The sequence below is a fragment of the Naegleria lovaniensis genome, assembly GCF_003324165.1.
Source record: "Naegleria lovaniensis strain ATCC 30569 chromosome Unknown tig029, whole genome shotgun sequence".
Lineage (NCBI taxonomy): Eukaryota > Heterolobosea > Eutetramitea > Acrasida > Naegleriidae > Naegleria > Naegleria lovaniensis.
This window is the reverse complement of record NW_025407851.1, coordinates 109512-122041: the sequence shown is the minus strand read 5'-3', so window position 1 is coordinate 122041 and position 12530 is coordinate 109512. Positions and strand designations below refer to the sequence as shown.

Sequence of the window (12530 nt, the reverse complement as noted above, 5' to 3'; positions counted from 1 at the left end):
ATCAACCACAATGAGCAGCAGTAAGTAACACCAAAAATTACGTTGGATAATTGGAAGATAATAATATTTACAATGTTAAGATTTTATTGAAGAGGAAGCTGAATTGGATGAGGAAGAATTGCAAGAAAAACAACTCCGACATGATGACGATGAAGACAGTGAAGAGGAAAATGAAACCGGTGAAGATCTTGACGCCTATGAAAAAGACGATTTTATTGTGGATGATGACGAAATTGATGAGGGAGAGCAAGTACCGCCTCCAATCGATCAAGAGTCTAATTTGCATAAACGAAAAACTCACCCATCAAAGAAGAAGAGAAAATTCAAGAGGTTGAAGAAGGGTGAAGAAAACCTTCTATCCAAAGAAGTCAGCGATCTTGTTGTATGTATTCATTGTTTGGATTGTATATTAACACTATTACTTTTCATTAGCAACAACAACAGCAAGAAAACGAGCCGGAAGCTGGGGACATGGAAGATGATTATGGAGAAGATGAGGACGAAGACGACAGGTTTATTGACGGAGATGATCAAGAGGATGATATTTTCGGTACTGACGAGGAAGAAGAGGACTATCTTCCTGTTGAAGAAGAAGAGGAACGTAAATATACTCTCAAAGATATATTTGGAGCCGATTTGTTGAAAGAAAAGTTTTTAACTGAAGAGGATGAAGTCATAAGAAATGAAGACGTTCCCGAAAGAATATCACTTAGACAAGGTATTAGACTTTTGGATCCTGATGAATTGTATAATGAAGCATGTTGGATTTATTCAAAAGTTTTTCAAAGTCATGCCGAATTGCATATGGAAAGATATAGAAAGTATATTGAATATGATTCTAACAGATTTGATAGTCTTAAAAATTTATTTGTTGAAACCATTGTCAAGGTTCTCAAGTTTATTCTTCAAATGAGATACGACATTCCTTATATTTCTCAATACAAGAAAGAAGAGTTTGAACATGTCTTACAAGTTGAGGGCAAATTCAACGACAAGGATTTGTGGAAAATACTTGAATGGGATGAAAAATGGTGTGTTCTTCAATCCAAAAAGAAAAAGCTAAAGAGTCTTTACGATAGCGCAAAGACACTAATAGATCCCTATTATTTATCTCAATTGGATTATTGTGATAGCATCGATTATATCAATGACCTTCAATTGCACTTCACTTCTATTCTAAGTGAAGACTCTGAGGTTCAAATCGGTGAGTACAAAAGACCAAAGAAGAAAGACACATATTCTTTGGCTAAGCGAGAAGGATTAGCTCCACTAGCGAATAGAATGGCTTTATCTTCTCAACAATATGCAGAAAACCTTTCAAACGAAGTTGCTGTTCACGAACCTGAGGATTATCAGCAAGATCCTATCAAGGCAGCGGAAGAATTCAAAACAGCAATTTTTGACTCTGAAGAGAGCGTTCTTTCTGCTACTAGACATTACTGTGCCTATCAAATTGCACATGAGCCAAGGATTCGTGACATTGTTCGCTCAAAATTCGAGAACCACGCCACAATCAAAATCAAGCTAACCAAAAGAGGAAAGGCTCTCAAATCCGTGGAGGATACAGAAGATGTAGAATCAAGCTTCCTTTCTCTATTTAGAGCACGTGATAGACATAGGGAAAACATTTTCACTCAACAAGATGATGAATATACCACTCACATTCATTACTTGAACGAAGATCCAGAAATTTATTTGAGAATTGTGAAATATGAAACTCTAGGTTTTCTCAAGATGTCACTGTATTTAGAAGATAGATACTTTGACGATTTATTCAAAGCAAGTGATCTATATTTGAGTCAAAAGCATTCACAACTAGCAACATCCTGGAATGACCATAGACTCAAGATCATTGAGGAGGCAAAAGGCATTCTAAACAGATCCATCAATTCAACTGTAAAAAATAACCTAAAAGAAAAAGCTTGTGAAAAAATTTGTGAGCTCTGTGAAGACAAGCTAACTCAAATGCTAATGGAAGGACCTTATGATCTCAAATCGGATAGCCCATTTAATTACAAAGACTTTGTTGAAGATTCTAAGCCAAGACCAACCAAGTGCAAAGTTCTAGCCTGCATACCTGGAGGTGAAGAAAAAGAAAGAACAACCTGGGTGATGCTAGACGAAAATGGTGCTATGATCGACAAGAAGATCTGGCCAATTGGTCATCCATTTCAAACTTCAAAAACCAGCGAGCACGATAAAGAAGTTTTGGATTCGATGAAGAGAGACCTGAAAGATTTAATTAATGCTCATCACCCTAAGGTTATTGCTCTTGCAACTTGTGGAGGACTTATCTTTAAGAAAATAAGAGAGGCTATTTGTGAGGACTTTGTCTCAAGGTTAGACTTTCTTAAAGAGTCTCAAATAGACGTTCAGATTGTTCCTGATGACTTGGCGAGAATATATGAAAACTCGGAACGTGGTAACAAAGAATTTCCCAACGAGAACAACGTCGTTAAAAGAGCCATCTCTGTTGGTCGTAGATTGAGAGATCCCCTAACAGAGATTGCTGGCTTCTTTAACCAACAAGAAATCTTATGCTACAGATTCCATGACTTACAGGATGTTGTACCAAAAGAACAACTTGTACGATCTTTGGAGAAATCTTTTGTTAGAGTGGTGAATCGAGTTGGAGTTGAAATTAACAGAATCATTAATCATCCACAGCTTCAATCAGTACTCAAGTTTGTGAGCGGCCTTGGACCAAGAAAAGCAGAACTGATTCTGAATAGAATTAAGCAGCAACATGATGAGCCATACATTGTAGATCGAGAATCTGCTTCTACTCAATTACTTTCAGATCAAAAGAATGTTGCATTGAATTGTTTGGGATTCTTAATCGTTCGTAAACCTCCAAATATTTCGTTTGAAGATGATCACGCTAGACAGTTTAAGATTATTGACGCTACTCGTGTTCACGTGCTCTCGTATCATCTTGCGAAAAAGATTGTAGAAGATGCCTTGGAAACAGAGAATTTGAAACTTGAAAAGATTCACAAAATATTTAAAAAACCATCTCTGCTCGACGAACTGGATTTGGACACTTATGCCGACGAGCTTGAGAAGAGAGGTTATGGAAAGACCCGTATTACATTAAAAGATATTAAGGAAGACCTCAAGCATCCATTCAAAGATCCAAGAAGAGATTTCAAGTCCATAAACAAGGACGACAGAAAAGTATTTGAACTTGTTACAAACGAAAATGATCTCACACTACCTAAAGGAAAGCAAGTGTTAGCTACCGTTGTAGGCGTACAGGATAACATTTTATTTTGCAAACTTGATAATGGTCTCTACGGGGTGGTTATTCGTCCCAACTTAGATTTTCATATTGACAAATTTCAAGACTATTTTAAGGTGGGAGAGGAGCGATACTTTAAGATCAGAGAGATTGTTTACAAAGAGTTTAAGGTTCAACTTAGTCCAGTAGCATCAGAACTTCCTTTCAACAAAAAAGAAGTAGACCAAGCTACGAATATCAAGACAGGTGCTCCATCCAAGAAGCGTTTCCACAGACAAATCAATCACGCAGCATTTAGAGATTTTGACTATGCTCAAGCTGTAGACTTCTTGGCTGAAAAGGCACCAGGTGAATTAGTTATCAGACCCAGTAGTAAGGGTTATGATCACTTGGCCATTACGTTCAAGTTCGGAAATAACCTTTACATTAATTATGATGTCGAGGAGGAGAAGAAAGGAAAAGATATTAATTCTCTCGGAAGTACTCTCAAAGTCAATGGAAAGGTCTTCTCTGATTTGGATGAAGTAATTTATTACTGTGTTGAAAATTTGATGGACTATACCAATCAATTGAAATCAAGCAGCAAATACTTTGATGGAAACAGAGATGATGTTAAAAACATTCTAAGAGAGGAAAAGAAAAAAAATCCAAAGATTATTCCTTACAGAATTGTCATGAGTACCTCAAAGCCAGCTAAATTCTATATCTATTACTTGCCTGGCAAGCACACAGTGCTAGAAAAGTCTTTCACTGTCACACCAGATGGCTACTATTACAGCAGCAGACAATTCAAAGATACTGTCAAGCTTATCAATGCTTTCAAGCATTCGTGCCAAACTTACGAAGCTAAACAAACCAATCAACCAAGCGCAGGTGGTTGGGAGTAATTAAATATTTATTTATTGTTTACTTGCTGTCATTGTATGTCATTAACTCTTAAATCTTGATAGTTTTTTCAAGATCCAAAGAAGATTCTTGAGGATCTTGATGATGAGAATGATAAGAACTGTCACCTAATACGGTTTGTTTTTCTGCCAATTTTCTATAAATTCCATCGTCCGTTGCAATGAGCTCAGCATGTGTTCCCTTTTCCTTAATTTCACCTTTCACTAACACATAAATCACATCACAATTTTGAATGGTCGACAATCGATGAGCAATTGAAACAGAAGTTCTTCCTTTCATTAATGTTTCCAAAGCTGCTTGAACCAAAGCTTCAGATTCAGAATCCAATGCAGAAGTGGCTTCATCTAACAATAAAATCTTTGGATTTTGTAAGAGAGCTCTGGCAATGGCAACTCGTTGTTTTTGTCCTCCTGAAAGTGAAATTCCTTTTTCACCAAGTAAGGTATGGTATCCGTTGGGAAGATCCATAATGAAATTGTGACAGTTGGCAGCTTTTGCAGCTTGTTCAATTTGTTCATCTGACACATTTTCATTTCCAACAGCATAGGCAATGTTTTCACGAATAGTTGTTGCAAATAAGATGGGTTCTTGTGTAACAATTCCAACTTGACAAACCACAGTTATCATAATTTAACAACTGAAGTGCTTACCATTTTTGTGCAACCATGCAGGATCGATATCCTTAATATCAACACCATCAATGAAAACACTTCCTTCCTCTGGATCATAAAATCTTTCTAACAAACCAACAATGGTTGATTTTCCAGAACCAGAAGGACCAACGAGAGCAATCGATTGACCCATTCGAATGTCCAACGAAAAGTCTTTGAGGACAGTGACATTGGGTCGAGAAGGATAAGAGAATTTCACATTCTTGAATTCTATTTTTCCGACTTCTTGTCCCAAACTCTTTCCTCCTTTAAAAGGAATGGCCGGTTGTCTTTTAATGACTAATAACAATGTTCTTTGAGAGATAATGGCTTTGGAAACGTCAGGTAACAAGATAAATGTTTGAGAAATGGAGAAGATTCTGTTTCGTGTGTTATCTTATACGAAGTTGAAGTCGCATTTCCGGAACTTACGTAAAGATTATTAAACCAAATACTTTAACCAAATCTCCAATAGCGATCACTCCGTCAACAACCAAATTTCCACTTTCAAGATCACACCACAATCACTGGCTAGTATTATAATACTTACGCATACCTATTATTCCATTCAGTGAGTCGATATTTAAAATCGTTAATAAATTCCTTAAAATGGATCCACTTGTAACAACAACTTACCAAAATGCAAGAGCAGTAGTGCCCCACATGATAATATTTTCAGAACCCATACTCACTCCCTGTGTAAATGCTTTCAGTAAGCCATATAAATGAAGCTTTTTAAGAATGAATGCAAATTGTTCTTGTTCTCTTTCTTCGCATCCCATACTTTTCACTGTTTTAAACGATGAGACCACTTCTGTTGCTTTGGAGGCACTCTTGGCAATGATCTCTCCCGATCTCTTACTAATCATTTCAGTGAATTTTCCCATAATTCCACCAATGGCAATCATTAATGGAGCAGTGGAAATGGTCACACCTGTCATTTGAGGACTACTCACAAATGCAAGAACCAAACCAACAACAATGGTGGTCACATGTTGCATGACAGAACATAACTTGTTGGTCCATGCATCTTGAATCCTTGAAATGTCTTCACTCATGGCAACGGTCAATGCTCCAGTTTGTTTGATATCAAAGAAAGCAACTTCTTGACGTGTCAATGCATTGAAATATTCCTTTCGTAATGAAATACCAATTCGTTCACTGGCCCAACTCAAAAAAAACTGAGCCATAAAACTTGAAACCATTCCTCCAATAGCAACACCTGTGAATTTCAAAGAAATGATGGAAATGGCATTTCTCATTTCATCTTGAGTAGGCATGACTCCATTCACAGGTTGGAATATATTAATCAAGTCACCAAATACGAATTCAAAGATCAACGTGATCACACCAGTTCCCATTGAACCTAACATTCCTAACAAGATTAAAATCCAACTCCATCCAAATGATTTAAATATATTCCAATGGTCAAGATAACGAATGGTGGGTTCTCTTGGATCTTTGATTTGTTCCTTTAGTGAATCCAAATGGTGGAACGAGGGTGCAGATGGATCACTACTCTTATCGACCACACGATCGTTATTGGGTGTTTCTTTAGGTTGTTGGATTTCAAGCATTTTGTTTGAACTTGAAAATGGTAAAATCCAAGCCCGAGAGAGAATTTATTGGACTCGATGTGCAATGTTGCGCCTCGCCGCGTAGATGAAACAGTTCTTGCAAGCCCGCACCGCAACGCCAAGAACAGTTACTTAAACCGGGTACCCAATTCAGATCGGACATTCACAGAAAACGCATTTCAAATTCGGATGTTTGTTGTCAGGAGCCACCCTCTTTAACATTGTAGTTCAGATCGTATCTCAACTAGAAACTGAATTTAGAACAACAAAAGAAACCATGTCTTTGCACTACTAAAATCTTGATCAGCTTCTCATAAAAGCTTGACTCGATGAGTGAGTAACACTACTTGAATGGTTGAGTGAAATAGTTGATCGAATGAGATCATTAAACACACAATATTCTTCTAATAACATCCTTTAAAAAATCCATTTATTTTCCAAGCATTTTAAAGAAATCATTTCTCGTTTCAATATTTTGTTGGAATATTCCTCGAAAACTCGTTGTCACTGTACTACTATTATACTTATTCACACCTCTCATTTCAACACACATGTGACGTGCATCAATCATGACAGCAACCCCTTTTTGTATAATTATTTTCATTAATAATCAATATATTCATGAATATTCACTTACCCAAAGCACCAACAGCACTTTCTAAAGCTTTTGCAATTTGATCTGTCAGTTCTTCTTGAATTTGTAATCTCTTTGCAAAAACATCAACAAGTTGATAGATTTTAGAAAGACCAACAACCTTGCCATTTGGAATGTAAGCAACATGACCTTTGTTAACAGATTTCAAATGTATCTCAATGACTTGTTGACTACTTGAAACTTACATTTTCCAAAAAAGGGAAGTAAATGATGTTCACATAGACTATAAATTTCAATATCCTTAATGAGAACCATTTGTGAATTTTGTGAACTGTGAGTTTTAAAGAATGTTTGTTTACAACCATTTCAATATTCTAAAACGACTTACCTAAACATGGCATGTCCAATCACTTTTTTAACATCCTCAATTTGATAACCACTACACAGACTCTCAAAACTGTGAAAAACTCTAGATGGTGTTTTTTGTAAACCTTCTCTTTCAATATCCTCACCAAGTAATGTTAACATATTCCTCACACAATTTTCAAAAATTATTTTCTTTTCTTCTTTTGACATTTGACTTGTCTCTTGTAATGTTAACACTCGGAATGGAGAATGTGTGGTATTTGATGCCTCTAAAGATGGTTCCGAATTTATACACAATGTTGTATGAATGTTGTTCCTATCGAGTGGTGTCGTAGGAGTTGTGTTTAGGCTACTACTATTACTACCATTGAGATTCACATTTTGTTTCAATTTTGAATGTGACCATGATGACACTACTTTCTTGCAAGAAGGATGGTCGCAACTGCATGCTTCATCGATTTGGAGGTGTTCGGAATTTGCGGTCGTTGGAGTGGAGGACATTTTTTTTGTTCTTCACATCCATATTCAACCAATTCTCAGCTAAATGCAATTCTCAAATTAGGAGAATTGGGAGTCGACGAGGTGTGTGCGTATGTGTGTGAGTCTGAGAGAGTGGAGGAAAAGCGTTGTTGTTGGTATCAACATGAACCTTCAACAACCCTTTATTCATTCATGCTGTGATGGAGGAGACTGAAAGAAGGAACTACACATGGTATTTCATGAATTTGTTGATTCCATTGCATGCGTCTGGTGAGGTGCATCAATGATTATTTGAGAATGAGGTTCGCTACTAGACCGAAATTTAACTTTTCAAAAATTTTCAACGAATGGTTAAAATATTGAAAGGAAATGTTGCAATTATTGATCTCGGATCAATAACCAAATTATCATCCTCTTCCGATTCGTGTATATCCTCTTCTTCCATGCCATCTCCTCAACAATTTCATGATCAATATATTAAATATAGAAAACCAGTGATATTTAAAAATTATTTAAAATATGCCACCAATGATGATTGGAAAAAAGTAAAAGAAGAATGGCAATTAGGAATTTGTGAACAATTAAATGACCAAGATGAAATATGTTTAGAAATGAAAAAGAGAGAATTTGAAATGACCGAGTATTGGAAACAAAGATTTGGACATTTAGATGTTTTTATTAGTGAATTGAGAGAAAATGGATTATCACATCCACCAAATTATGAAAAAGTAAGTGACAGAGATTGAATCACATCTTATTGATGAGTGGTGGCGTACAAAACATTAAATCTCAAATGAACAACGATCATGAAATTTAAATCTCAAATGAACAACGATCATGAACAAGAAAATGAATTTTGCAAATGCTATTGATCATTTACGAATTCAAGAGCAAACAAAACAAGCAGTGGATTCCAAGTGGTTATACGTTCAACAAGTTCCAACAAGTGATTTAATTGGAATTACTAAGGATTTTTCAATACCAAATCTTTTTGAGGCATCACCTTATTCTATTTTAGGAGCAAATACATTCTTTCTAGGAACAACGAATACAAGAACAACTCTTCATTATGATAGGTAGGACGATTTTATTCACTACTAAACAACTGTTAATGACGTAATTAGACCTCTTGTTGATAACTTGTTTTTACAAATATATGGAGAGAAAATATGGAAACTCTATGAACCACAACAAGTAAGTTCTATTCATGGAGATACAATGGTGTGAATGACAACCATTGTGGTGATGAAATACTATGGCTGCGTTTTCATTCTTTCAACGTTGAATTTAGGGTGTGAATTTTTATCCCTTTGGCTTTGATACCAAGTATTCACAGTATGTAACCAAAAATTGATATTCAACTTGAATTGATATTATCTATTCATGTTGATTTCATTCTTATTACAATAAGTGTTTCACAAATTCCAGAGATTGACAAGGTCGATACTGAAAAGTTTCCTCTTTTCGAAAAAGCTCAGTTGTTATGTGAATTCATACTTCAACCTGGAGATCTAGTTTATTTACCAAAAGGACATTGGCACCATGTACAACATGCATCCATGAGCGTTTCATTGAATTTTTGGTATTATTAAATTAATTTCAGTCTTTTTAATATTGGTGGTAGTGACGCTGCTCATGTTGATACGAAGAACTAACATTTCTCATGTCACTTAGATTTGTTTGCTGTATGAATTGTTCATTCGTTATTAGGGAGGGTTGTTGTTGTGGAGACTGCACTCGTTGGTAGGGATGATAGCGGTAGGATTGAGAATTTCCTTGCAATTGCTGTTTGTTGTTGGAAGATCCAATTGGATTGATTGGAGGTAAGGCATCAGAATGATCATTAAACTTGCTCCTTATCGGCCGAATTTGCAAATCCTGATGTTCATTTGGTTGAGTGGAATATTGTGAAATGGCGTGATAGTTTCCAATGAGACCGTTCTGAGTATTTGTGTTTAGATTGTCAGTCGAATACGAAATTATTTGTTCTGTCAATTGAGTTGAACTAGGAGTAGAACGAGAAATTCGTTGATTATTTTGACTGCTACCCAAAAAAGCTTGACTACTACTCATTGAAGAATTTTCAAGAATTGAAGGACAGGATCGAGTGGAATCATAAGGTGTCGTCATGGAGGAGGGTGGAATGGAAGCTCTCAAATGATGAGAGTGAACAGCAGCAGTAGAAGGAAAATGTGGTTGAGATGAATGTGTGGGTTGTTGTTGGAGTGAAATCATGGTTCTATTCAAGTTGGATCGTTGTGGAATACTCGTTCCAACGGATGAAGAATTTGATAGAACTGGATTTGGAGGGGATGTGAAATTCCGTAATGATGCCAAATTGGAAGCTGATGAATGAAATGCTGCATGATTGTTGTTGATATTATAATAAAAAGAATCTCGAGAATCATCGTTGGGAATATTGGGTCTTTGTACATGAGAGGAATGCAGAATATTTTCATGTTGTGCATGTTGAGCATTTCCAATGCATGGAGTACTGGGATGTGAGGAATGGGAAGGAGGTGTTGAAGGTTGAAACGGTGGTGATATACTACTTGTTCCTCTACCAGTATTATTATTATTATTCGTATTGCATGTCAATGCGTTGTGGTTATTGTTTTGGCTCACAGTTTGATTATTATTATTATTATTTTCATAACTTGGCCATCGTCCAATTCCAAATGAATAAAATCTTGAATAAGGAAATGTTGATTCCAATCATGATTCATAATTTTATGTATTCCAACTTACCTTCTCTGTTGTTTCAAAACACAACAATGGGTCATTTCAATAAGATCTTGTGAAAAACAACTCACCTTAAGAGTACCTGAATATGAAACAAGTGTGTGAATTCATCCAAATTTAATGACTACTTACTTAAACTCACTCCCAATAATTCTGCTGCTTGTGTTTGAGGCAAACTATGATTCGTTCATGCAATGGATGAAATGAATATTCGCACATGCGTAATCATGCATGCAATATATCAAACATTAATTAGCACAAAATCCACACACTATTACATACTGAAAATATTGACTCATCTCTTCCAAAGTAATTTCCTTATAATTTGATTTTTGTGTAATACTCTTGTAATTGGGATCCGAAGGATTTTCAATTTGAAATTTAATTGCTGATGATTTCTTGGTGTTAATTTTCTTTTTAGTTTTTCCACCACTAGTGGTAGTAGTTGTAGTAGTGTGAGGATTTACATGCTGAAGAGGAGGTGATAGAGATGACCATGTACTTGTTGTAGTATCATGTTGCTGCTGTGGATGATGCATGTGGTTGGTGATGCTGTTGGAGGAAGAGTTGTTGTTGTTGGATCGCATGTGTTGTCCATCTACATCACCAGCATGACTAGAAGAAGCAGCAACAACTGATCCTCCTGAATATGTTTTTGGTGGAGAATGTGGAGAGGACATGTTGTTGCACCTGATACTACTACTACTACTCGGCATGGATGATACTTGGATGACAGTGTGCGTGTTGTTGTTGTTGATGTTTGAATGCATTCTGCAACTCTCATGTTGAGACTGAGAGTTGAGTGTGGTTGATAATGTGTCCATGATCACATTACTAGGTTTGAATTCATTCATGTCCCTACTACTACTACTATGATTGCTACTATTACTACTACGAACTAGGCTATTGGAATGAGAATGAGCATGGGATTTAGAGTGGTTGTTGGATGTTTCTTTAGGCATGCATGAATCTAGATGTTACTTCTCAGAATGTGCATTGAAAGGCAACAGGTCGATGTGCGCGTGAGAGGTCAACAACATGTGAAAGGAGTGTACCACAAATCAAATAGGTTTACCCGTTCACGCGTTGTGATGAAGTGGCATGAAGATGTTGCAATCAACAGCAAAATGATGATCATATTGAGTATAATATTTCAAAAACACAAACCACACATAAAGATCCAATATTGACATTCAATCCATGCATTAGGAAAAGCAGAGATACAGAACGCAACAAGGACTTACCAAAAAAATACACACAAGCTTGGCGCGATTGTTGTTGCTGATCGATCTGAGAGCGTCCGATGAAAGAGAATTATTATTTTACGAAACAAGTATTTGAAAGTACGTGGTGGTAGTATATACTGCAGGCGAAGAGGAAGTTTCAGTACTACCCTTGATTAAGAGCCACACAAGGCACGAGAGGGATGAAGGTTGGTTTTTTTGTTGGCACCAATATTCTTTTCTCTTTTCGCGCAGTACTCTCGGTCGAGTCTTTTTTGTATGGGCGTGCCGTTGCGTACAATGCTATTTGTACGAGCATAAATTCCAAACTGATAGAATATTCTGATTGTGATGAAATTGAACCTGAGGGATCGAACCTCACTGAATTTATTAAGCATTTGGGTTGTGAACATTTAAAGTGGAAGCAGAAGTAAAGCTAAAAAAGGAACAAAGAAGTGTTGCTCATGCCGTAATGTTAGCCATTCAGATGTTGAATGAATTCAACTCACACACTAATCGAAGACTGTTGCCGATGCAATAAAAACATGTTTATCTCTCATCATCATGCTACAACACGACAGTACTGAGGCAAAAATGATCACCAAAAAAGGCTCTATTATACGAAATATGCATTCCGTTTTGTCCTCACCGGCGAACAATGGCGTATTATTCCTTTCATGCATGTGAGTATTGTGTGTAAAATTCCATGACTCATTCGTCACTATTCGACAAATGGACTCATGGTCTTCA

At 36.4% G+C, this 12530-nt stretch overlaps 5 protein-coding genes across 5 annotated transcripts; 2 read left to right on the top strand and 3 right to left on the bottom strand.

Annotated features, from left to right (window-relative positions):
* Positions 1–10: 10 nt before the first annotated feature.
* C9374_007369 (uncharacterized protein) lies at positions 11–4128 on the top strand (the record flags this gene model as incomplete). Its single annotated transcript, XM_044697326.1, has 3 exons — positions 11–20; positions 81–382; positions 433–4128. 3 exons carry the CDS (start codon positions 11–13, stop codon positions 4126–4128), a joined length of 4008 nt encoding a protein of 1335 aa, XP_044546492.1.
* A 49-nt stretch (positions 4129–4177) lies between these two features.
* On the bottom strand, positions 4178–6374 carry C9374_007368 (uncharacterized protein; the record flags this gene model as incomplete). The annotated part of the gene is made up of 4 exons (XM_044697325.1): positions 4178–4734; positions 4798–5177; positions 5348–5353; positions 5434–6374. 4 exons carry the CDS (start codon positions 6372–6374, stop codon positions 4178–4180), a joined length of 1884 nt encoding a protein of 627 aa, XP_044546491.1.
* A 430-nt stretch (positions 6375–6804) lies between these two features.
* On the bottom strand, positions 6805–7836 carry C9374_007367 (uncharacterized protein; the record flags this gene model as incomplete). Its single annotated transcript, XM_044697324.1, has 4 exons — positions 6805–6956; positions 7012–7158; positions 7215–7300; positions 7358–7836. The coding sequence occupies 4 exons, from the start codon at positions 7834–7836 to the stop codon at positions 6805–6807; spliced, it is 864 nt and encodes a 287-aa protein (XP_044546490.1).
* A 326-nt stretch (positions 7837–8162) lies between these two features.
* C9374_007366 (uncharacterized protein) lies at positions 8163–9407 on the top strand (the record flags this gene model as incomplete). Its single annotated transcript, XM_044697323.1, has 5 exons — positions 8163–8543; positions 8662–8891; positions 8940–9009; positions 9107–9150; positions 9227–9407. The coding sequence occupies 5 exons, from the start codon at positions 8163–8165 to the stop codon at positions 9405–9407; spliced, it is 906 nt and encodes a 301-aa protein (XP_044546489.1).
* A 16-nt stretch (positions 9408–9423) lies between these two features.
* Positions 9424–11519, bottom strand: C9374_007365 (uncharacterized protein; the record flags this gene model as incomplete). The annotated part of the gene is made up of 4 exons (XM_044697322.1): positions 9424–10504; positions 10564–10639; positions 10690–10733; positions 10840–11519. The coding sequence occupies 4 exons, from the start codon at positions 11517–11519 to the stop codon at positions 9424–9426; spliced, it is 1881 nt and encodes a 626-aa protein (XP_044546488.1).
* Positions 11520–12530: the final 1011 nt, after the last annotated feature.